This window comes from Gavia stellata, chromosome 5 (assembly GCF_030936135.1).
Source record: "Gavia stellata isolate bGavSte3 chromosome 5, bGavSte3.hap2, whole genome shotgun sequence".
In the NCBI taxonomy this organism is placed as follows: Eukaryota; Metazoa; Chordata; class Aves; order Gaviiformes; family Gaviidae; genus Gavia; species Gavia stellata.
This window is the reverse complement of record NC_082598.1, coordinates 36120947-36148180: the sequence shown is the minus strand read 5'-3', so window position 1 is coordinate 36148180 and position 27234 is coordinate 36120947. Positions and strand designations below refer to the sequence as shown.

Here is a 27234-nt window from a genome sequence, read left to right as displayed (position 1 = left end):
TGTCTTACCGGTCTTTCATGTTCAAGGATTGATGACTTTCCCGGCTCATATTCAAAAATACTTCTTGGTTCAGAACGGAACTTGCGGGTATCTACCTTTCTGTCAGGGGGATCCCAGTCATTTCTAAATAACAAATATGAACGATTGAGTTAATTTACTGTCATTAGCACCTGCTTTACAGCTCTGTGCAAGAGAAGCATGCAAACCCAAATGAATTTTAGCATGGTTTCTCTTTCCAGATTTCAGTTGTGAAATGTCTGGCCTAGCATCCCAATGTTTTAACCACTGTATCATCTTAACCTGTTTACAACAGGTATACTCAGTACAGCAGAAAAAATACTAGAGATGTCCAGCCTATGTGATCACTCATACTTTTGTTATAACCGGTTTAAAAACTTCCCTGCCATACTGTGTCAAAATACCATGACATGCCTTCTCAAATTGCAAATCTACTACACTTGTTTTACGCACTATACTAATATAGGCAAGTGGTAGATATTTTTGTCATCATACAACATGATAGTAAGTCCATATTGAAAAAGTTACAAAATTTTCTGAGACAGAAAATTAGGAATTATTTTAAAAGACAGCGTGAAAATCTAATAAATGCTCTTTATCCTGATCTGTAGTAGAACTGCTCCTGAATATCCTTGTAAGCAGTATACTGTTTCCTTGGAAATTTGAATAGATAAACAAGAAAAAGAATTGGGCAGTTGACTTTGGGACAGAAATTTATCCATTTTCTCTATACTTATAAACTGGTTTTCAATTTAATAGCGTTATGCAAAGAATAAAAAGTGACCCCTACTACATTTTTTTTCAGTCATTTACCATGTTATATTAATAGCTACCTATATATTGTTTTAGGGATAGTTAGTTAGTTGCTATCACAGTGAGAGCTACCTTTTCATGGCAGTTTTTGTAGTCCCTACCTACATTGCATTTGGAAAACTGTAGCTCACACATCTTTTTATTTAGCTCTGTGTAAAATGACCCACTAGTAACTCAAAGAATGAGGGAAAGGAAAAGGGAAATCCTATCAGCTGTTGTCTGAATTTACAATAAGAAAGAGCATACACTGATTTAATTATATCAGTTCTATCAGCCTTTCTGATGTGACTCGTTTTGATGTGACCTGACATAATAAGGCACATGTCACGTGCCTTAAAAAAATCTATGGGGTAGCTTTTGTTTACAGTATGTTTGTGAGTGCAATTTCTGGGACACAGACACCTCTATTTATAAAAAGCCCTACATTTCAAGGGAAGTAGTTCTACATAGCTATTTTTTGTTTATTTTCACTGAGAAAAAAAATTAGTTTCAGAGCAGAAAAGGTTGTATTTTTTGAGACTGAACAGGAAAATGGAAATGTTCTGATCAAGTTGCATTATGCTGCAAGTCACTGAAGAAAAAAGGACGCTACTGAAATTCTGATTCGCACTCAGTTCACTTAATTTACAGCCTGTAATCCCTTATGGACTATGTTTTTGAGCCCAACTGTTAATGCAAACCATATCTTGCCTCCCAGCCATGAAACTGTGATACATGTGGACCTAAGCCTCTTATGTGAGATTTTAAATACTCAGGCTTTATAGGCAATTAAAAAAAGAATCTCCCAATGGCAGGAAAAGATTGACGAGCTATAGCTGTCAGCAGCAGGCAAAGCATAACTAATGTGTTTGGCATCCCCTGGCCTGGAGAACATAGATTTCCACTGCCTGTCTTATCATGCAGGAGATTAAAAAGAGAGGCTAAACATCCAAATTCAGTGCTAAAGCAGTTATTTTGAAGCTTGGCAAAAGGAACTGCAACAAGCCTCAGGTTCTGTGACCAAGGCATTTGGCCTAGCACAGGATGATGACTCACATAACTTCAGAGATCAAAGCTAAGCAGATCCACATTTTGGTGCCTTGCTAACAAAATCTACACTTTTGTATGACTTGCTAACAGAACTCAAACCTCACAGCCTTTGGAAGGTAGCCCACTAGACCCCTAGTGTTTCCTCTTGACAACCTGCCCTCAGCAACAGGAGTAGCCAAAATCAGTAACCATCGAGCAATCTCATTTTCCTCTGCAATGTGTGTTTGCTGGATTACCTTTTGGATTGCCACTACCTACACGTTTTTCAAAAAGCCATAGTCATAGTCTTAACTTTAAACACTTAGTATGGTCTTTTCTCATAATATTTTATTCAAACTGCAAATTATTTGAAACTGTTTAATATAATTTAATTTCTACATATAAAAATGTTTACAATGCTCAAGCTGACAAAAATGGGCAAATTCTGTTTTGTTGCTTAAGTATAACCAAGAGAGGTGGGTTTGTAGCCACAAATGGAACAAAAAATTACCCTTTTAATATATAAAATATATACATACACACACATACACATAAACGTAGAATAATTAACACATAGTATTCATGAATGTAAACAATAAAGAAAAAGCTTTTTGCTTGAGCTAGTAGCTACAGATATGCTGAAGAGTCTATAGAGTTTGTGTGCAGGGCACTTTGCATGGTTTTATCAGAAGGATGAGCATTTATTTCTGGAGTTATTAAGTATTAACCTTTTCCAGACTGGACTCTAACCACTGGGACCTCTCTTTTTGTGCAGCGAGTTTGAAGCTGGAAAACCATGTGAAATCTGATATGCCCCTTTAATCTGTAAACACCTTCTTGGTCTACCAAAATGGAGATGGAGACTGAAAAAAATGGGGCTATAAAGCACTTCTGAGCTCTGGGGAAATGTGGATCTACAGCTACACTTCTGCTCTTCCTTGAATTTCAATTTACATCATCTTTTAGATCCTTTCTCTTTGCTATTGGATACCATAAACAGCCTTTCCTACTCAGAGACCAACTATTCAAGACAGCTGGTAGAGCACGGATTGCTCTGAAACACAGCAACTAGGACAATCCCACTAATGAGAATGAAAATCTTAAATGCTCGTGGTAGTATCACTTGTAAGAATAAGCACTTCTTTAGCACGTTGAAGAAATGGCAGCATCATGCGTGGTGCCCAGACTACTGATGAAGATTACCCCTCATCACCTGACTGTCCCTTGAAGTCATATTTTATAGCTGCTATTTTATCCTTTGTGATACCCTGCAATTGGATTACTGTACATACCAAGAACACTTTTTGAAAATATGCTAACTTACTTTTCTGGTGTAGACCTTTCCCTCAGACGATGTGGTGGTACTGGAGGTGGCACATGTGGAGGTGGTAAAGGGGATGAGACCTTAAAGGCATCAGAGCTACTGTCAGAAGCGCTTTTAGACAATGGTCTGTACGTCTGCGTCTTTGCAGCTGGGTGAGCCTGAGCAGAGAAGGATGGACTGTAGCTACCTAACGTAAAACAGAACCAGAAATAGTCACAGCATGAGAATGAGTTTTAATAAAACACACCACGCAATGCTACAAGAACCCACAGTTACTCAATAAAGCTGCAAGGTTACAAAAACATGTAAATGCATTTTTAAAAGTACATTGCTGTATACTATCTAGCTCATTAGAATACTTTTTATATATTTCTATATAAAACTACAAACACACAGATGAAGTGCAGTACAGTTAAAATAAATTAATGATAAATGAGTGTGGGGGAAGAAGTTAATGGCTGTATATATCCATCAGAGCTGTTAATGACAGCCTGTAATTAATCCCCAGCCTCATCCTGCCTCTCAGTTGTTCTATGTTCAGAAGGAAGAGAAGAGGCAGGAAATGCACATTTGTTTCATTGTTTTAATAATTACTGTTAGTCTGGGACAACTAAGCAATAGCATATCTTGAAGAGGATCACAAGAGTCCAAACAGATCTCAAGCAACTGACCCACAACAAATGCTCTCAACAGTACAGAAAAAGGCAATATGAAAGCTGAAACGGAAGAATTTTGAATGGCATTTTTGCACAAAGCACTATGGGTTTTTTTTCCACGTACAGTCTATTCACACTTTAAATTTTTGTTTTTGTAAATAATTTTACCGCATGGTTATAATGGTCTGAAAGACACACAATTATATATCTTAGATGGATATGTCTTTCTTGCAGCTAAATAACATCAACACCAGTGCCTGTAGCAAAAATGAACAAGATCATAAAACAGAATCATCCTTACTAGGCACTCGTACTGCGTATTTTAAAAGGTGTTCTCAGTACAACCTTTTTATCTTCCCATGTCAGTAATTAGCATTTGTACTTTCACACAGTAGTTCCCCTTTTCGTTTTGATAAGTAAAGGCTGAGTTACTCACAATCACTAGTGAAAATAAATGCAATGTAATCAAGAAACTACAGTATTACAGTGTACCCATCTGCAGTAAGAGGCCCACAGCTGCAATTCATTTCTGTGGTAAGAATGAAATCAAAATTAAACTTTGTTTCATTTGGGAAAAAAGGCATGAAAAAACACCAACTGAGATCAAACAAGATGATAAAAAGTGTTTATATAAGCATTATAAAAGCAAGCATGAAAAGTTAACTACCCCTGTTACTTGCTGACATTAACAAAAGACTCATTTTGAAGTGAGGAAATAATGCGTACCAGTACTGTATGCATATGCAGTATTATACATGTCTGTGTCGTCATCTACAAAAAGAAATATACATGTTACGGTAGTGCAATACATGCCAGTTTATCACAGCAACGCAGCTTTGTTTTTGCAAATACAAACAGAAGATTGGTAGGCAATCAAGCATTCTATTTCTTTTCCTCATCTCATAGGTGTTTTCTGAAGACTCTCTCTTCCCATTATACTTACCATAGGCTATTTTTACCATCTTATTGGTAAAATGGTATCTTCTGGTCATGTCACCCATACTGTGTACCTCACAATTTTCGAATACAGTAGTAGTGTACAGACGAATCCAGTCTCCTACCTTTCAGAGGTGTAATGAGCATAATTGCCATTTATACAGTTTCTTAACATCCTTGGTGACAATCACGGTAAAGGACGTTAACTCTAAAGCTAGTAATGTCACCAAAGCTCCATTTCAGCAAAACCAAGTAAGACATTCTATGAAAAAAATGCAATTCAGACAGAAAACGTATCCTCAAAAGAGCCTGTTTACTAGCCTATGCTGTTCTAACACAAGCTCTCCAAAAGAAAGCTGGTAGGGTAGGCGCTCTCTGCAATTACCTGAAAGTGAGTTGCAGAAAGGTGGGTGTTGGTCTCTTCTCCCAAGTGACAAGCGATAGAACGAGAGGAAATGGCCTCGAGCTGAACTAGGGGAGGTTTAGGCTGGATATTAGGAAAAATTTCTTTACTGAGAGAGTGGTGAAGCATTGGGACAGACTGCCCAGGGAGGCGCCATCACTGGAGGTGTTCAAAAAATGTGTAGACATGGCACTTCAGGACATGTTTTAGTGGGCATGGTGGTATTAGGTTAGTGGTTGGACTTGATGATCTTATAGGTCTTTTCCAACCTTAATGATTCTGTGATTCTGTAAGATTTACAGTGGCCAATTTCTCATCCCTCAAATTGGAGATGAGGAACACTTCACTGAGCTCCCCAGTGACAGGGAATCATACTAGTTGCACACCTGTCCTAATCACGTTAATTTTTATTTAATTTTAGTAACAAAATAAACCCATTAGAAATTTTCAGCCTTTAGCAGAGGAAAATAGCTCTCTCTGCAGTAAAATCTATCATCAGATTTACCCATTTGATTTGATTCATTATCTGACACTTGGTGAACACTTGTATTTTCACATAGCAGACAATCAAAATGCAGAAAAGTGCATTTTTTAATACCACTGAGAACCACCCAACCAAGACAAAAGCATACTTACCAGGCTTATGAACCATATGGATTTGCTTGAACATTGTCTTGTACCAATCCTTTGGCCTGTCAACTGTCTAAATAAAAATACAGGTTTTAACAATTAACAACAACAAAAAAAATACTGGTGTGTAGAGATCTGATCAGACATTTAATGTTATTCTGGACACAAGGTCTATTATGTTTCGTCCCGTATTTAATATAATCATTTTCATGCCATCTGTTTAAAATTTATGCTTTTAATTTAGGAATTCCTGTAACAAGTTCTGGAAGACACTGAAGACTGAGTCAGTTTTGGACTCTGATCTTGGAGGGTACAATGGTTAGGAACATAGGAATTAGTGCCAGATCAAGAGTTTGTCTTCTGAGTGCGCTATATTTGACAACGGTGAACGCTAGATACTTTACATGAAAATACAAACACCTCAGCAATTACAAGCATGTAAGAAGACCTTTTGAACTCCTGGCAATTTCCAACTTATTTTGAGAAAAGTGAATACAATATACCTTTCAATAATCACTCATTAAATTAAACTTATCCTTACTTTTGTAAACTAAGCAATCCCAAAGTTCCCAAACTCTCCTCATATCAACATTTGCTCGTGCTTCTAATTATTTTTCTCTCTTACGCTTCTGCATTTTCTCTTTTGCTGCAATTTTCTTTGAGATTGGATGATAATATTTCAGAAAAGGAGACAACAGAAAGGCAAACATGTTTTCAGTATTATTCTTCTTAGGTCCTAAAATTTTACTTGTTCCACAGTAGTCAGAAAAGCAAAAGTTTTCATGCAGATGTACAAAATTATCTTCAAACCTCATGGTGCACAGGGATAATTCGAAAGACTCCTCTTGATGTGCATTAGCTAATACTAAATCTGCAATCACTGCCCACTCCTCTTTACCATGAAAAGTGAAAACCCGCAAATTCTTCTCTACAAAATAACTGACAGATCTGAGTGTGTTCACCCGGCTCCATGCAATCTTTAGTGAATCACACTTTTGCCCTAAATACTTGTTACAGTTACTGTACATAGTTAATCTGTTTTGTTAACAATGGTGAGCTTTTACTATAAGGGACTAGGCAGAAAATGCTCTCGTATTTTGAGGAATCAGTATGAGTTCTCATAAAATTGCTACTAACTGACATTTAAGAAAAAAACTGTTTAAAAGAAGAGCTGACAGTCAACTGAAGAACTTGGGGATCTGCTGGGGAAGAAAGAAATTTACGCGGAAGGTTATGCTTTTTACCCAGACCTGCTTGCAAGATAGATATGAAGGAGATATAGTTTTGTATCAAGATCAGGTCCCTTTCCCCACCTACAAACGTTCCTGACTTCTGCCAAAGAGAAGATACTCAAAAATAGATTTGGACCATTTTAACATTGTTTCCCTAAAGATATTAAACATCTATACTAGTGGAACTCTGGTAAGAATAATTTAGCTGTATTTGAAACAAGTATGCTGTTTGGTTCTCCAAGATCATATATGTTCAAAAGTTTACAAGGAAGTCTAGAATGTCTGAAGGAATTCATGCTGATGGGCATAACCTCCATGGTACTCCCTATTTCCCACAGCAGTAGAAACCTGCAGTGGTCCCATGATATCGCAACTGCCTTTCTGATTGTATTGGGCCAAGAAGAGTCTTCCAATAGAGCTCGAATCAGTGATAGGTGAATAGATTGGAAACAGTGCATAAATATTACTGCTATGACCCTACTGTTTGTCAAGGGATAAAGGTGCATAGATATCGCTTTGCCAGATCCTCCTCATCATTCAGGTCCTCCACAAATCCACAGGAGGCTTCCACATAGAGATCAGGTATGGACAAGCTCCCATGTGACCAGAGAAGGTGGTCTCCCCTCATCTTTCTGGACATTTGAACATTTTTCTCTCATCATCTCCCCTCCTTGGGGTTTAAAGCCTCAGCCAATAATTTGGCTTTACATTATAAGCCAGATAGGACTAGTTACGGAGTAGAATAAATTAATTTTAAAATAAATTTTCTCAATTTATATTCACTAATCCCACACACCAACATTTGTTTGAGGAATTAGCAGTATTCACAATGCACCAAGCCATTCACAATGCACCACAGATGCCATCCTGTTTGCATACATTACAGTCGATGCAATTAAATGTTGGAACATGGTATCATATGTGAATGAACAATCAGCCAACTAGCATGAAGAAGACAGAAGTACCTGCAGTTGGTACTTAGGAGAGTCCATAATCATTGCAGTAGTCTAATAATCCATCAGAAAGGAGGCATTTAATAATGTAATCTAATAATCTATTAGTAATAATGTAGTCTAATAATCTATTAGTAATCTAATAATCCATCAAAGGAGGCATTTATGACTTTCAGTGGACCTTCTGTGTTTTTTTTTCTCAAGCTGAAATATTACATCACTAAGTACGGAAAAGAAATCTGGTGGGACTTGATTTTTTTCATTCTTAGTAAACAGAGGCCTTTTCAGTCTACAGATTAATTTTAATAGTTAGACACGAAGCAATCATTTTGGATAGTCTAAAACAGTGCAGTCATACTGTTTTCCATGAATCCGTTTTTTCCTTTCCTAGGACCCTGTTGATGGTAAACTCTGGTGGTGCCATTTGACTAAATGCTTTTCTGAGTGAACAGGATTTTACCCTCTCTTTTCCAAAGACTTCATTTTTAATGCCTTGGAACTTCACCATCTTTGGGGCAGGTCTTGGCACGGAGGCAGAACTTAACAATGATCTGAATTTTCAGGCTTCAGGCTTGCGCTTCCCAGAGCTGGCAGGAGCTAAAGTGGTATGGAGGGAACATGATAACATGGGATGGAGGTTCTGAGAGAAGGGAAAGTTTTATAGGAATCTTCCCAGCTCAGCAGCTTTGGACAGAGAGGGTTTGCAGGAATAGAAAGAGAAGAGAATACCACTCTGCTTTCCTTGGCTAAACAGCTGTCACAAACCACGTTGTGAGAGTAAAGACAGACTTGGAGCTGATAATCACAGCTTGAAAAATCTCTACTCCTGAAAAGCACTCCAAATCTGGACTATAGATACTCCCAAGTTCTTATTTACAAGCCTACCTTTGAGTAGCATAGTGTTTTGGAACACAGTGTGTATGATACCGATCACCCATGCATCTGCCATTTTCATAAAGATGAAAGAATAAGAAACTTTTAAACTTTGTGTGCAACAATAAACTCAACTAATTTGAAAACTTCTTTCTCTCTCCAGAGGGAGTGAGGCTGAACTTTCCGGGAGAAGATTCCTGTTTGGATTGCTTACTGACGTTGGAGAAAGAGCAAGTGATACATCCTACCTTCTACTGTTCGTGGGAAATGCAGTTATAGCACTTTTGCATGTTTCTGTATAGTACTGCACTTCTGAGAGGTGTCAAGGTGCAGCATATTTGAGTCTTTTGCTGACAACTATATCACCTTTGTTCTTACACAACAGGATTATGCGGGGCTCAAATATGCTCGTGCACATTTAAAATGTAATCTCAAATCAGTATCTTGAAAACAATCTTTCCGCTAAGTCCTAAGGAAGCAGAATAAGGATGCAAAGTGGCACGAGACACACACTCACACACACATGCTAGCATAATCTTTTAACTCCTATCTCATGGTGAGACTTATTTCTATAATACTAAGTTTACAAGTTATAAGAGATTTTGAAATTGAAACATAACAAAACCCAGAGCAAATCCAGCTGAAAAATGTCCTAATTCAAATTACATCATGTTTGTAGGAGAAAATCTGAGAGACTCAGACCATACGATCAGAAAGTTAAATATAGGTTGGCAGATCACCAACTCTGTTAAGCATGCTTGAGGGGGTTTTCTCTTATAATCTTATATGCCTGATATGCACCCAAGTAGATCAATCTGCTGTTAAAAGAAAGAACAAAACTAATTACTTTATCCTATATAAAGCATAGGGATTATTTACTTAAAAAGGGGGTAGGAAGCTAGAGCATTGTTGCAAAGATATGTCTTCATTTTTAAAATATTCTGATCATATTACTTTTTATGTCAAAAATAAAGCAAGAAATGTCAGTTTCCCCCCATTCTTATCAAAATTGTCCCCATCTTACCACTTATTCTGAATTTTTTCCTATTGCTTTTCTCCATCAGTTCCTGATTTTCCCCCTAATTTTTCAATCCATTGAAGCAGTTCTTGACAATACAACACAGCCCCATGTGTCAGTACTGGCAGAGAGGATACATCCAACAGCTGCTACATCCTTGCACCTCACAAAGACTTCACCTGCAAGGGCTCTGCCGCTTTCATCCTGGCTCCCACTCTTCTTACTCTTTCTCCGTCTAGCACAGCACTTCTCCGGCTGGGAAGGCCAGCAAGCACTTTCTTTGCAGACCTAGCGCAGCTGCCACTGTGCTCTCTGGACCAGCCAGAAGAGGCTGCCCTGACAGCAGAGTGGAAAGAATGCTTCGGCAGAGTGAAAACAAAACTCTTCAGTTCGACATCCTCGACCACTCAAGCAGCGACTAGTGGCAGATGATCAAAACTGGGCTAGTCACAATGAACGGGCTTCCACACTATTCGTTTACATGTCACTCAAGGGCACAATGATTATATATCGCACTTCCATGAAAATGCTAGTTACTTAGATTATTATCAGAACAAAACTGTTCATTTCTACACTACCCTGATAACATGAGAACCGTTGCCCCCAAAAATACAGAAGCGTGAGATTTTTATATACAGATACACACATGTATATATGTATACTTGCATGCATGCATATATATAGTATGTATAAACTTCATTTTAGAAATAACAAAACAAATGCAATTACTGCATATCTCCAAAAGGCAAGAACTACAAGAGAAGCAAGAAAGACATGCAAAGTTTTGGCTACTTCTAATTAAAACTGGAAACATGAGGTTGCCCAATTATGCTCCCATCAGCATTCTCCTTTTCCGTCAACACACAGTATTATATTAATGAGCTCGCTGATTACGCACACTGTATTCCACATTATATAAGGCTAGAAGAATGTGAAAAACCCATTACCAACAATCAATTCATTGTATGAGTTCACACACAGATTCCCTAGAATTTCCTACCGTTCTAATTGCTGTGGGGATTCCAGATTCATCTACTGGGCCAATCCCTGCATAATGTGGAGCTTTAATGACTGTAATTTTTTTTTCTTCTTCTGAGGATCTACAGATTGGTATTGTACTGGTGGTGGTGGTGCTGCCAACAGTCTGAACATGCTGTGAGTATGTCTCTGTAGACTCTGTAAAGATAACATGACAGAATATTGTATAATGATACAATGATCATACTTCGCAGTTATAACATGCTTCCCCATTTCAGTATGCTGTACAAAGACTGACAACAATCTTAACCACATGCGTATACACACTTAAAAATCGTCTTAGCTGGAGCTTTGCTCTACTTAATGTTACATTAACAGAATTATAAACTTATTTAAGGATCAGACAGGCTATTCAACTCAGATCTTCTTAGATTAGAGGTATTTTTTCACTGCATCTCACACAAAAAAAGAAAAAAACAACAAACCCAGCAAAATCTATTGAGAAATAGAGACAGCAGCCATTTTCCTATAAAGCAAACTCTTGCACCTTTCCTATCCATTCCTTGAAATTAGTGACACAATTTCAAAACTTCTCCCCCCCACCACATCTAGCAAACTATAGAAAATTGCTGTTCTGCAAGCACAGCAACAGATTCTGAACAGCCCTCCACAAAGACTTATGTGATATGTGTTTAGAAACATGAAGTTTTGATGCATGAGTATTTTTAAAAAACAAATCCTGATGTACAATTTTCATCCCTTACAGTTATGTTGGTATGTTGGAATGCCTCTACATATAATCCGTAAAAATGGACCTCAGTAACTTGGCATCTGTAGAGCAATCTGATCATCCACCTACAGTACTTTACGTGAACTGTGCAGGCTGCTACTGGTTTGTGGTGACTTGCAATATTTCCACCCCTCTCCCCCAAATCTTCCTTTATAAATGAAATTAATACATCACTATTACCATTTCCCTCTAAAATTCAGAGTACTTTATTTAACAAAATCCACCTCACTGCCGGGATGTGTCATGTGAAAACCTGTACGGCTGCAGATGATGTACTTTTTTCCCGTATGTAGGAAAAAGAGCCCTACTCCTTCAGGCAGCATGTTTCAGTAAATTAGTGGGCTGCTATGACAAAGCATGTTTTTTCGCAAGAGCAGGTACAGTGCTTGTGAGACATTTCCCCTGCAGGATAAATGAACGTAGGGAATAAAAATAAATATTCTAACACTGCTGGTGAAAATTAAAATTGCCTTTCGTGGGACATTAACATCGGTTGATTCTTCTGAGGCAAAATATTTGAATTGTAACATAAATCAGCAAAAGGTGCTCCGGTGACTGAAAGCTCTGATTTTAGTTTGAATATTTTTGCTCACTCCTACTGCAGAGAGCTGGTTTTGGCATGGCTGTTTCAGCTGTTTACTCAAGTTTGAAATCCTGTAAATAATCCAGTGCTACACATATATGGTGAAGGGCAGCTCTGTGTGGCAAACGACTGAATATTTGGGCCTTTTTCCCAAAATGCATGATGTTAAATTTAGAAAACATTTTGGATTTGATCCTTCATTCTTCATAGGCCTCAAACTGAGGTCATCAGTGCGATTTTTACATAAGCAAGGAGAGTTAAACCAGGTTGTTATTGTGGAACACAGAACTTCAGCATCATACAAGAGTAAAAGTCATGGGAAAACACTTTACTTATTTCAGGTATATCCAAAACAGAATTGATAGGCCTTTAGATAAGCAAACTGGAAGCAATCAAAGAATCTGGAATTCTAGGATGTGGAGATACCCATGCATACAGTTTTTGTACTTATCACTGTGATAGGGATAGCAGCATTTGTCTAAGCCATAAGTCTCAGAGTGAGAACTGTCACCTAATTTCCCTGCACGCACAACAAAAAAGTAAACTCCAGGATCACATTCAAATTATTTTGCATGTATAGTCTTATCTGAATATGCAAAACATGGGTACAAAAAGCAGCAAGCAAATGATTGTTCTGGCAAAAGTGGATTATGCTGGCAAAGTACCTTTCTAAGGCTGATCACATTTTTTAAAAATTCAACAATGCTCTACCAAAAAAAAAGTGTAAACAAATTATAGATTGACACGGCTTTAGGTGTTTAAAAGCCCCACCCTTTGTTGGCAATATTTCTACTGAAGATTACAGAAGTTGTGGAGAGAATCAATGTACAAAGTTGGCCCTTGGTTTCTTAAAGAAGGCAAAACCTGAAGGGGCTGCTGCACAGGTTGAGCTATTTTGACATATACTCTTTCCTTGGTAAAGCTAGTAGAAAGGTGGCAAGAGGTCACTCTCACACACATAAGTAATAAAACTTAATAGTAACTCCAGTTCAGGATCGCTACTGTATCCAACAATAAATGCTGTTATTTTTTTGCATTTACTTCCCAAGGTAGATGAATAGACAATACCTTCATTATGGATGTGAAGCACTCTGCAATTGTTGGCAATCTTTGCCACATGAATCGGAATATGTTGCGTAATGTATAAAGCAAACATTCTGTGTGAGGCTTACCCATCATCCTGCCATGCTGCATGATAACAATGTTGGAATTGAGCGAAGCTGGTGGAGGGTAAGCTGAAGAAGGGGAAAAAGGCCTTTGAAAGTGACTCACTGGGCTGGCAGCAGTGCCAGAGTTCCCATTCACTGTGATCGGAGCCTGAGAGAAACAAAACAATATCCCATTAAACTACACACAAAGCCCTCCGACTGCCATCCCAAACAAAGAGTGATGCAAGACTGTTATTCACACAATTACCAGTTGTCAGGTACCTAGCCATAATGGCATCTGCATTCGCTGAAGTACAAAACTCATCACAAGGGGAGCAGAATGTGTTCCTTATATACCTTGTACCTCCCCCCTTCTCTCCTTGTATGTGCTGCCTGTGAAGCATGCTGAAGTCATGGGAAGGTGACAGAAAGACCACAGTCAAGGCAACAAAGATGGCACAGACAAGGTCTGCAGAGGTCTAACAGCAATACAAGATGAAGATGGCAGTAAAAGTTCCTCTCGTTGTGTGACAAAGGTGGCCTGCTACAGATCACTCACTCCAAGAGACATATTCCCTTAACGCACATGCTCAAGCCCTGCTGATATTAATGGGAACTTCCGTGCAGACCGAAGGGAAAAGTCTCATTAAGACTAGCTAAAGAGAGTGAGCCAAAGCTTCTTTAAAAAATGGAAGCCAGCTGTAGTGACTATGGGATGCTGATATGTAATCTATCACAATAAAAATAAATAGCACCAATACAAAAAACACAACCACAAAACAACAGAAAAAAATCAAATAAATACAATGGGAAAGCTAAGTAAACTGGCAGTATAGCAGCATCACAAGCCATTTAGGCTTTAGTCACAAGAGGTACTTCTGCAACAATCTCCGTCCCTGCCCCCAGCTTTAGAATGCCCACATCTGGGCTGTAGCACTTTTATGGGGAGTATTGCAAGGATCAAAACCGGGATATTGAGAAAGCATTGAATGAAATGAGAGGGCAGTGAATATTTCAGCAGAAAAGGGAGGAAAGCTCTCTGTAACATCTCTTAATGCAGAACTCTTCTTTAAATCTGAACAAAATCAGAAGTGCTACAGACTTTGCTCGATTCTATATAACAAAAGAGAAGAACTAAAACATGCAGCAAATGTAAAACATGAGACTGAAGCAGCAAACCATGAGTAAAAAATGTATTAAAAGGCATATTGTTTTTACATTTAAAAATGAAATGGTTCATGACCTCTTATATACATTTGTATTTTGGAGATTACTGATTTGATTTGAAATTTTTAATGTCTCAGCCTCCAATAGCTAGGAGAGCAAAACAAATTCTGGGTGCTACACAGACATCACGTGAACTCCTAGATGCATTCAGGGGTTTCTCATTTTAAGGATGGCTCTTTTCAGAACTGAGCTGAAAAGTTTGTGTTGTGGTGATGCCTCCATTAAATCTTTTGTGTTTGAATGTTTCCTCTCTTAATGAAGTCAAGAATCAAAATGTAAACTAAGTTGGCTTTTCTCACACCACCCTCCCCTCCAAAAGAACTTGGAGCTGTAAGAATACAAAAGCTGCATGAGCTCAAAGATAACATTTCAAGAGGTATGAAGCCATGTTTTCAGATGAAGTTCCTAGATGAGGCCAGCCATCTCTACCCTGCTTCAGGGGTTCACCCATTCTCTTTTCCTGCCGTCCTACTGTCTTTTTGGGAAAACTTGTTTCTAGGGAAGGCAGTGTGCAACTCTGTCCGGAACCTTATACTTTCTTACTCATTTACTATGGCTTTTGTCTCTCTGAAGAGAGGAGCAGAACTAGTGTGAGTTCTTTGTAGACTAGAAAGTTACTCCTATGAATTTCTGTAATAAAAAAATTAAGATATTCCTGCGATGTGCTTTACCAAATAGCTGGGTTAGACAGTAAGGATCTTACACGAAGTAGTACACAATATTATGAAAACAGGACCCACACAAGTAGCTGATGGACATCAGTCATAAATGTATATGTGGCATGCCCATATATGACATTTTTGGGTTTGCTTCTAAAGGTTTTGCAGAGAATATCAACTCAGCTATAATTTCTTAGTTCCTAATGACTTTGAGGAAAGTTTCTGTGGAGCCATCTATTGCATTTGTTTATGGGTTAGCTATCATTTAGAGGGTTAGCTATAAAAGATAGTTTTGCAAAGTTTCAAGTTCCAAGGGCCTCTTCCTGTCCTTGGAATCATTTGGGAGCTATTGACATTTCAATCTGATCATGTGATGCTTTAATTCCAGGTGGCAGATTTTGTTCCCAGATCTTACAAGGAAGTGAAGTCTTTAAGATGCCTATTTGTGAATTAGACCTTTCACTTTCCTAGGTAATCTCCTTTGTGGGAAAATAAGATGATATAGAAAATAACTCTCACCAAAATGCACGTACTTCCCAGTCTACTGGGAAGATAATTCTCATCTCTTTCATGCTGTTCGTTTCCCTAGGCTCCTCCATTTATGTTTTTCTCCAGTATACTTTACCTGTACTCCACTGCTAGCAGAGCCACCTACTTCTGCTGCTAGGTAATCAAACTCTTGTAAAGATTCCTCCTAGGTACAAGGTTTAAACTTACTTTAATTTGCTTGAGCATCAGAAAGAGCAGCTCTCTGGACTTCTGAATCAGAGCAAAGAAAAGCATTTATCTGGGATTGGAGCTGCTTTCTAACTTACTTTCTGCTTAGGCAGGCAGTAAAGGGAAAGAGGTCCTATTACAGACTGAGCAGTTTTGTGCAACAATGCTGCACAGCACACCCCTGGCCTCAAGACACTGAATTAGGCTGAAATACTCAAGATTAATTCTTGAAGCTCGAGACGGTCCCGGAACTTGGGAAAAGGCAAAATCTAATGTATATGTCCATTTCCAAGTTTCCATTAGATTCCACAATTTTAAACTACATAAACAAAAAGAACCCAAGAAAATTACTTTGTAAGGGAAATGGTCATAATTGGAATAGAATCAGAAAAATTAGTTTCCAAAACCAGCTCTTCTCCGATTCTAATTCCAGTTCTAAGCATAAGCCCAAATAAGAATTACAATTCTCATACTTCAGGTTTTCAAAGAAGCTGTAATCTGCAACTAAAAGTATGGCCAATTAACCACAGTTTTATGCTTGGCTCTGCCTTTTGCCTGGAATATTTTACAGTTTTGTTGATTCAGCTCTTCCTGATGCTGTTTCTTCTTCTCATAAGATCCGCTGTAAAACCTTTTTGCCTAAGCTCTCATTAAGGACCTCAAGAATCAACAAACATCCCCAATGTGGACATAATGTCTTTGAAAGCATGGTTCCATCTTATGTGGGCACAGTGCTGGATGGCACAATCCTATATTAATTTTACTGTTCTCTCAGCGGTTTTTGTCTACAAAACCAACAGAAGTCTCCTTTCAGAATGAAGATCATTATAGGAGTAGAGCTACTAGCAGCATACGTGTGTGTGCCACCAGATGCCCCATCATTTTCTCATTTCATGGATACATTTATAGTCATCTGGCCCTCTTCTACAGAGTATGAGAGACAAAGACTTTTCTACACTGCAGAGGTGGGTCTTGCCAGCAGTTTAATTTCTGTGGGGTTCTTAGGACTCTTTGGGGATTTTTGTCCTTTGGTGGGAGACTCATCCTTTCTCTTTGTCCATTAATGGTGAACAACTGTTATGCTCATCCCTGCCAAGTCTAAGAGAGAAAGTGGTGGTCAGACCTGACCATAACATATCCCTCTACAGGGAGACTACCCAAAAATGGAAAGAAGGAAGGACTGTTCACTTTAGCTTACAAAAATAGTGCTCAAAGAAAACAAATACAGTTAGCTGATTATTTTCGAAGTAGGTTAGAAGAAAATATAGATGTTCCATGCTTCCCATAACTAGTAAATGGTCATGTAATGATTGTGCCTTATTTACATGTACCAGTCTATATTGATTATGGTATCTTTGGTTACAACTACTGGGCTATATGCAGATTCACAGTATTGATTCTTTTTTTTTTTTAAAAAAAAAAGGTTTCTAAAGCTGTGTTACAAGAGAGCTTTTACATGCCTGTTATTAATATTTTTTTTAACAGCATCCAGAGCACTGACAACAGATTGTTGACTTTCCAGGTGACTATGTGCAAGTTTGGGCTCAAAATACTTTTTATAAAATATCCATGCAACTTAAAAAATATATACACTGTTTGTTCTTTTCAGACTTGTAAATGATAGCATGCTGAAGTATTTGTAAAAGTTTGAACACTGTTGTGACTTTGGTCTCAGAACATCTCTCTGTTTTGTAATTCAGCAACAAATTGCTCAATCTAAATGAAAGCTTTGTTCTGACTCATTTTAATCATGCAGATAATCTCAAAAGAAATCAGAAGTCATCTGGATTTGACCCAAATTCCATACCTTCTTTCTACCCTCACATGAGTGTACTAAGGTATAGAGAAGTGAATGTACATATAAAATGTCTAACTGTATGCTGGTTTTTTCCTTGACTTAACCAAGAGAAAAGTAACAGGACACTTGGGTACTACAAGGTTATTTATGAAGTTCACTCCTGTAAGAAACTGTGCTTAGGAAAGGAAAAGGTTAGTTAGAGGAGAGAAAAACAGTTTCGTGCAGTCAGTGGTCATGGCTGGGGAAAAAAACACGTTAAATATTGCCAACATTCACTACGAATTTATAAGCTATATTATTGAAATCTGTACCTCAGTATAAACCAAAAATGGCGGTAGCCCAGAGGCTACAAACTCCACAAACCTGTACGTTGCTAACAATATTTTAAACAATTCTCTTCAAACTCAACAGACCACTTGCTTTTAACACGTTTGGAACAGATATTTATTGAATTTATTTTCATTTATTTTAAGCAAAGTGTTTGATACACCTTAGCTGACCATACAACTGTGCAACAACTTAGTATCATTTTCCTATTACCAAATCTGCTATGTCAATGATTTTTTTTAAACAACTGTTGCAAAACATACTGTCAAACTGTGAACACAGAAAACTACTAACGGAACACTTGTCTGTGTAATGGGGTAACAGACAAGTTTGAATTCTTTTCCCCTTTGACAACCTGTTTGAACAAAAGGAGGAGGAAAAAAGGAAGCATAATTACATGAGAAGTGGCAGCAGTGTTGGTTAAGGTGGTGCCATCTGACACAGCAGACATCTGGCTCAAGGTTGGGGAAGGTGTTTCAGAGCAGTCAGTAGTATCATAGCTGCAAGTCTGCAGCTCATCTAGAATGGCTGTGGAGGACTCACTCACTGTGCGGGAGGAGCACTCACTCATGGCAGAATCTGTGCTTACAGAGGCTGTTTCGTTCCTGCGGATAATACTTTCAGAAGCTAGGTATGGACATTTATATGAAAATTGTGAAAGGGCTGGGGTTTTATAAAAGCGTGAAGGCAAAAAATCATCAAGCGTTGGCAAAGAGTATAGTACTAGATGGGTGCCACTGTCTGGTGAGAAAGAGGCTCTGTTAACTGGTACCACAGGAGGAGGAAGAGGCAGTGGAGAAGCTTCTGTTGCTGTTTGTCTGTGTGTCTGTGAAGCATTTACCTCCATCACAGGGGCAGTTACTTTCTGGTTTCCAAGCTGAGATTTGAGGAAAAAAAAATAAGAAAAGAAACAGATTACCAAATGAATAAAAAACTTTTCCCTTTGCCTCTTGCTGTGTGTAGGAGAATTACAAAAGCGTAAGTTTTTCAGCAGCCCGAGGAAGTTCACATTCACATGGATTAGGAAATAAATCAACCACGCTCTATATTAAAGTAGGAAAACATGAAACAAATCAATGCATCAAACACTAGTGGAAGCAATGCCAGAAACCATAGTGTGCTGGGGGCGGATATTCATAATGTACTGCATATATTAATGATCTCAGTTGTGCATTGAGAAGGTTCATACTATTTTATACTTTACATAAATACGAGGCTAGAGAACATCATGTTCATTTTGTTTGTAAAAGGAAAAAAGGATCTGCAAGTGTGATCTCTGTAAATGTTGCTCTCTTTTTTGTCAAAGGACAGATATCATTTTGAAATGAACTGTAACATACAGATGGGCAGGACTGCAAGCTAAATGTAAGCACTAATATTGAATGTTCATATGATCCGCAAGCAATAGGTTGTGGATTTTTTTTGCCTTTTGTGACTGAATACATCTTCTCCACTGCCTCTCTAATAAAAGTGTTTGGATGATCTTAGAATTTCCAAGCACCCTGGAAGCACCCTGTCAGCCTACTGGATAAGGTGTATGCATAGGAGCCTTTTCAACATTAGAGGACACAAGGATTATTAGGGCAACTGATATAAATCTGAGGAAAAACAAAGATTGGGAGCACAACAACAGGACAGGGATGACTTTGTACTGGAACAAAACATGCTAGTTGTTTGGCGTCAGCATAATTCCTCAAAAGTATGAGGGAATGTCCTCATGAGAGTGCATCTGAAAACTGCCACACAATGTATGAGCATTATGTCCTGTTATGTCAAATCAGTCACAGGATCCTGGGTTTACACTAGTCCTGAAACTGGCTTTTTGCATCTGCAACTTCTTTTTGAATTAAAGATACATGAAAAGCATGTTGGCATCCAATCTTTATTAAACAGCTGCACAAATCCTTCCATAACTGCCTATTAGCCACAAGCTTTCAATCAGTTTCTGAAGTATGTCAAAATCCTGACTACTTCAGCACTAATGGTTTCACTTTTGATTGGGCTGAGGAACTCCGGAATAGCTGCAGGGAAGGAGTATTTGGGATTTTAAATTTATGTAAAATAGAGGACAGTAAGATACCATATGCAGTAATTACTACTTAAAAAAGCGACATTTACTCACAGATATCACATTGTTACCATTAATATTATGGTTATTTCCTATGCTCAGAATAGGCAGATGTCTTTAAATCTAATAATTCAAAAAATGTTTCAAGCCATCAGATTAAAATGCCATTTTGGCATTTTAATCCAAAATCTGAAAATATCTTCTAAAGCCCTTATGGAAGACTTGGAACACAACCCAGATTGTGCTACTTATGAGAGGTCAGTGGGAGTCCAGTTCCATAATTCCTGCTGAGATCAACTAGAATTGACACAAATAACCTTACTGAGGTCAATGGGACCATCCCTATGAATAAGCATTTCAGAGAAGAATCGTTTAAGCATATGAACAGATATCCATCACTTGTTCCAAATGGTTCCAATGGCATTACTGGACCTCTGGGGCACACAAAAATAGCCAGAAGCTGCTGTTAAAATCTGCATTTAAAACAGTGAAGAAACTTAGTCAGACCAACAGCTTAAAATCTAAATCTCATTCACAGCAATGTTTCAAATCTACAACTGGGAAAAAAAAATAAAAATCTTTCCATAGAGTAAATCTGAACAGATTACTTCTTAATCAGAAAATCAATAATTGAGCATATGACTGTAAAAGGAAATATGATTTTTGGAGTTAACTAATTTGCCAATGGAAACTTCAAAAGAACAATGAAATACTATTAAAATAATTTTGTGAAAAGCAATGACGTGCAGATGTGAAACAGCCGGTTATACAGCATAGTATATCAGGGTTTTAAGATGTGTGCATTTATGTACACATATAAGAAACAGTAATTTCATCTCACAGATACATAAAGGGAAGACAGAACCATCATTCATTATGAATTCCATCATCCATGTCATAATTCAAGATTTCCAGCAGAAGACATGAAACAGGAGATCATTATGAGGCAGAGCCAATATGAAGCTCTGAAGTTCTTGAGACCAGATATCCTCTCAGCATCCCCAGAAGAAAAGTTACATATGACTGAGCCAAAAATATGTAAACTGAGCTCTAAATTGTTAAAATAACAGGAAAAGCTGGAGACTTAATAAACCTAGTAAGCCTTCTGGCTTTGAACTGAGAAGATTGCCTGCATGCTTGAGAAAAGAAGGGATGGACAACACAAGAACACATATTCAGGGTGCATCCAGAGAGCTAGTGAAATTGAGTTCTTAAAGAATGAAATTCATTGTGTTTGGCAAATAACAGCTGATTTCATCAAGCCAAATTCTGAAAAAGAATATAAAGTTATCATTCTTACAATGTGGGTAGAAGGAACGCAGCAATTCTAGGTACTGATTCCCAACATGAATTTTCTCAGCTTTGTAGAGTAAAACTTGAATATCCTGCCTGGTTCTAGAATTCTATCATAGGTACAACCACCACTCTGGGAAAGAGTGGCTGAAATGGTGATTTAGAACAGCCTTGTTTTTGAAAACTGATTACACCATTTAAAAAACATGGAGTGTTGGTAAACTCTAAACAGGTACATTTGGCTACTACGAATCCACACTTTGGATCACTGTGAAAAATACGAGAAGGACAAGGCTGAATGCATTCCAGAAATCTTTTAATACCAGTTCCATTCAGTGGGTTTCAGATTAGGTTTGTTATTGTTATAGCGCAAGAAACGCTAGCAGAAGTCAGGTGGATTAAATGCCGAACAAGTACTTAATCAATTAGAATGATGAAAAACTAGTTAGACTACATAATTATCTTGGGTTGTGGAGCAACGCTTGAGAGAGAGAGATAAATGTCATCACAATCTTGAAATGAATTGAAGGTCTCAAGCGCAGCTTTCTGCTGGTCCTTAGAAATGTTCACTTTCCATCAAATAGTAAAATGTCAGGCCTGAAGAATACAGTTGCTACCCAATTCACATAAGGTAGACATGTGACACTAGTATGGGTTTCAATAGCAGTCATCTATCGTTTTAATGCAAGATCTGTGGGGAGTGGTGTGAGATTACTAATGACACCAAAGTGCTGGCCTTGCTTCAACAGACAAGACACAGATAAGGAGACTCAGAGATAAGTGAATAAACTCATTTTGTTAATACATAGCAGAGTTTAGTAGTCAACAATCAAATTACACCCATACGCTTGGACAAATGGGTAAAAATACCTCTATTTTTAATTGTTAAAAGCTGATGTCAAAATCTCCAAACTGATGCTGCAAATTATATTCCTATGCCTGTTTTTACTACGTAGCCATCTTACTCTAAGCTCAGTATAAGGAAGTGGAGTTCAGCCCTTGTGCAAAACCACAGTAGCGATACAGAACTTCATATGAAAATTATGTGCTTGATTTTCTTTGCTTGCCATTTGTCCCCAAAACATTGAAACCTGTCTTCTCACCCTTCTACATCACTCAATGTATTGTCAATACCTAACAAATAGTAAATGTATTAGATAAACTGGTTCATAAACAATTTTTTGAATTCCTGGCTTATTTTCCTTGATTCACTTATCTACAGCTATAAGGCTGGCAAAAGAAACACTTTCATAAGCATCTAGTATAGTAGTTTTTATTCCTCCAGGACACCAGGACTAAACCAAGTGTTCACTTGTACATGGAATTCAGACAAACAGGACAAATGTTTTGCATCCTCAGTTTGAGAGAGCAGGATCTAGAACAAGGAACAAAATGAACATAAAAATACCAGGTGTTTGTTTCAGAAGACGCAGCTCGGAATTCATCATAGGTTTAGAACTTTTTCTTATAAGAAATTTGGACAACAGAATTTACCTCCATTGGTCTCACACTAACAAATACTAATTTCTCTGTTGAAATAGATTAGGTTATTTCTCCCATATCTGCAGTATGGTACAGAGCAGCAGCATCTCTCGAGACTGTAATAATGTAAAAAAGCTAATACTGAGTAACTTGAATGCTTCTCTTTTCTTATATACTTCTAAGGAGTTTAACCTTTCTCTGAGTAGGAGTGTTTACAATACGTCACTTGGTGAGTCATACCACACTTCTGCTTGCTCCTAAAGTTTCAGCAGATAAGCTCTGAAATGAGGCACAAATATGAGCACAAACATAACAAGATACATTAAAAAATACTGCAAAATTGTTGTGCATGAACTTGGACCATACAAGCTCTCTCTTGGCTGTATTTTTCCATGCTTTGTGACATAATCTAGTAGTCCATGTTCCCTACACAGATACCCACACGTGCACAGTATTTCTCATTTACCACCTCTTAAGAAGTGATGATTACCCAATCTTGCCTCATTCTCCTCCACATACATAAACCCAGATGCAGAGGGAGAGTTGTTTGTTTTTACAGCGCATATACAGAAGCCTTTTAACTGGTGTACAAAGCCCTGTAGAGCTTGCAAATCTAAAACAATTTTAAAAATCAAAGTACTATCACACATAGTATACTGAAAGTTAATTTCTGTATGTGAGAGAAATTGTGAACTTTGCAAATACCATGAGTTATAGTGCTAAAGAGGATCATATTTTTTGGCACTAGTTAGAACAGCTCCAAGACTTCAACCAGAGATCTGAGTCAGGAAAGAAATCTCTTTAGGCATATAGGCATAGCCTTTATTTCTAACTGTAGCCCATGGCATCTTGGCTTTGGGACCTCATCTGATGCAGCATTTTACACCACCTCACATGCTGATTTGTACTCTAGTTCTAGGTATGTATTTTAACATAGAGCTAGCAAAACCCACCGGGTCCATGACTCGGATTGTGATGCCAGATGCATCTCTTCATACAAATGTTTAGAATTTATTTCTAAGTTGAACATCAGGGAGGATTGTAAGCTGAATTTTGCAGGCAAGAGATCAATAAATGGATGCAGTTTGAAAAGCTGGCTACATTCCTTAATGATCTCTGTGATCAACTGAAATTTTTATAATTTCATTCAAAGAAACCCAGTTGCCAAATTTCTGATCATTCTTCCCACACTCTGAAACCAAGGAGAAGGCAGAAAAATAAATGCAGAATTGCCATACAAGTCACATCTACTTTTCTGACTTTTTTCAGCTTATAGTGAAACTAAACAGATTCTAAAGTAAAAAGAAATTGCAAAATGTGTTTTGACTTTTAAAATTCTAAAAAAAAAGTAGCTAGAAGATAAATTATTTTTAGTCGTTCTGATTAGAGTTTGAGTATTATTCTGGAACATAAAAAAGGTATTTCCCCTAGTTCTTGTTAGCTGTCATAAAACTACTTTCTGTTTGAGAGACACTTTGATTTATCTGAGCATATATAATGCATCATATTGCTAACAGGCTGAACAACTATTTTTAAGTGAAAAGACAACACAGATGCCTAAGTTGTATTGGCCACACCTACATCTGTTCTGCTGTCTGACTGTATCCTGTGATGGCCATATTTAAAAGCCTTGCAAGCCTGCCTCCTATAATCTTCATACCCACCCTATCTACCAGAAAAAGCTCTTGCTCAGCCTTCATTACTGTTTCCGACATGATCTCTCTACTATGGCTCTTGCTTGAACTGGTTCTACTTGACAAAAATCACTAAGCAGCAAACTGGTTCTTCTCAAGGGTAAAACAACTTGCTTTTCTCAAAATGGTCTAAATTTTATGTAGCCTAATAGAAGGGTTTAAGATGATAATTTTGCCTCTAATCTTCAGAAGGACAAATGTGATTAATTCTCCTGTGCTCCCATTTGTTAATGGAGTGAATTCAAAAGGAGCATTGCAAATTGTTGCCTCATAATTTCACAGAGCTTTATTCTGATTGAAATTTTTACTTGGGAGTTGAAGGGGGGAATTGACATATTACAAGTTGTAAAACTATCCTGTAGCTAATTCAGATACTTGTGGCTTCCAGAGTAAAGACCTGGTTGAATGTGATGCTCTGAAAGAACCACAGTCTGAAAGAGCAGACGTGTTACTACTATTGACAACAGGGCTGTCAGCAGGCTAAGTTTGCAAGATTGTGCTGTATTTACATCAGAGCAGCCCCACTGGTTTCAGCAGAACTAGATGAACACAAATATGCCATGATGGGATCCTCGCTCAGACAAAGCTTTGAGGCAGATATGCCTAGACCTATAGCAATCCCTACCTCCACCCAAAGGGCTTTCAAACTCAGATAAGCTGGTATACTGGTACATACACTAGAATAATTAACTTGTAAAATGGAAAAATCTTAACGTGACTAGATAAGCAGAGTAGAAATGACAAAGTTTATTCAGAGATCTCCTTTTGTCTAGTATGTATTTACTGCTGCTTTATTGCTCCCAGGCTTATTTTATTTGACTCAGTAACTTTCTGAATGGTGATAAACCCTGCTCAGACTCCTCTGGTCTTATACTGTGTGCTTGATACTCCCATTTCTCCTAGATGAGATCAGTATAGTTAACAAAGAATTTTCATCTCAGTAGGCATAGGGAATACAGAGGGACTTAAAAGTTCAGTGCTTTGTGATGCTTCACGTAGAGGTGGTTGATGAAAGATTTTATCAACCCATTTTCTTTAAAAAGCGCTATTGCAGAGGACACATAGGAGACAGCAGTGACTAGCCTTGCAAAAAGCACTGACTTAGAAAACTGGCAGAGCTGCGTTTGTAGAAACCGCCCCCCGCCCCCCAACCCTCTTCTATGCGTACTTGATCCTTCCAGCACCTATGGCAGCATAACACTTTAATGCATCCCCCCCTCAAGGAAGAGCCACTTAAGCAGATGCATTACCTACAATTCACTAAATGCCTATTGTGCATTTGCACTCCAGAAAGTGCTCACAGAGGAACAAAGAAGTCTACCCTCCAGCTCAGCTGGGTTAATTATTTTTTTTCAATACCCTTCCAGAAACAAGGTCTTATTCAGTTCTGTTTTGATCCATGTGACAGGTAGTTTTACCCAGAAAACACAAGGTCAAACTTTGATAATGTAAGTATAACTAAACAGAGGGTTATTAAGTGATTCATGAATGATCTAAAATAAAAGACGGAAAAATTAAATATACCACATGGCATTCTGCAGCCTGTGAAGAAGGAAGAACTGTAGACTTTTGTCCCAAATCCTTTGAAGACATCTTTGAAGTGTCTGGAGAAATACTAGGTGGATGTTCTTGGATTTCAGGCTCTGCTTTATTGTCAGGGATGGGAGCTATCTGAATGGAAAGAGATGCTGTGTGTATCTCAGGCATGGGGTTACAGGCAGGTGAGACAGGCCTTTGTGGAGATACTGGCACTTCAACAGGCTTGAGCTGTTGCTGTGTACTGCAATGAATGCTACTCGCTGGGTCACGTGTCCGGGTTAATTTCAGGGTAGATACTCTACGTTTTTGAGACTGTTGCCTTTGGCCTTGATGGAGAGTAGTACTAATACCAGCTACTGTGCTTGTGCCTGCACTGGAGACTGAGGTCAGTGGTTTAATGATTTTTTGTGCATAGGACACACTTGTGTTGGGTATTTGAGAAGACATTGTCTTCTGGACAGACTTCTCGTTAGTGTAATAGGCAGTATCTGTGGGAAGGTGTTTAGCTGGACTGGTTGTTACTGCCTGGAGATTCATTTCATTCTTGTGATTAGTTACTCTTGCTTTCTGAAAACTTTCTTTTCTAGGGGGCGGCAGAGGTGCCTTATTTGCCAAAAGCATCCACACACAGCAAAATAACATTGAAGAAGAAACAGAAAAAAAGTAAATGTTAGCAGGAGGTATAACTCAGTTTGACTTTTATCTTTACATAATGGAACTAGCAACTTAAGGGGCTTCATCTCATCATTGCTTAATTCAATGGACAATTGAATTGGTCAGGTTCCCACCACCTTTTGCTGTGCAGGGCTGTACAGCTTGTGTTTACAAAGCCAGATGTTCCATTTGCTCAGAGTAAACTGGGATCAGAAGGGAGCCCACACTAGTCCATTTTCTTTTAAAAAAACCAATTATTACACTGAATAAGAATTATTACTGTGAAATTGTTCAAATACATAAGTAATTTCCAAAATGTACTCCGTGATCTTAGGTAACAAACTATTATTCACAGGTAACACACATATATAACACACACATAGACTCTTAAATCTTTGAATTAAAATAGTAAC

At 38.0% G+C, this 27234-nt stretch overlaps 1 protein-coding gene across 13 annotated transcripts in view; it reads right to left on the bottom strand.

The window, feature by feature from the left end:
• SORBS2 (sorbin and SH3 domain containing 2) overlaps nt 1-27234 on the bottom strand; it is a 192436-nt gene that overhangs the window by 49530 nt on the left and 115672 nt on the right. For 5 of the 13 annotated variants that reach the window (XM_059817368.1, XM_059817369.1, XM_059817370.1 and 2 more), the window contains 6 exons: nt 13388-13532; nt 10865-11040; nt 5795-5861; nt 4546-4590; nt 3164-3350; nt 9-123 (listed from right to left, as the gene is read on the bottom strand). In XM_059817368.1, the coding sequence (XP_059673351.1) occupies nt 9-123; nt 3164-3350; nt 4546-4590; nt 5795-5861; nt 10865-11040; nt 13388-13532 (735 nt within the window). Of the gene's footprint in view, nt 1-8; nt 124-3163; nt 3351-4545; nt 4591-5794; nt 5862-10043; nt 10068-10864; nt 11041-13387; nt 13533-18488; nt 18969-26152; nt 26771-27234 lie in introns of those variants that run through there. The other 8 variants (XM_059817367.1, XM_059817373.1, XM_059817375.1 and 5 more) reach the window with 4 other exon arrangements.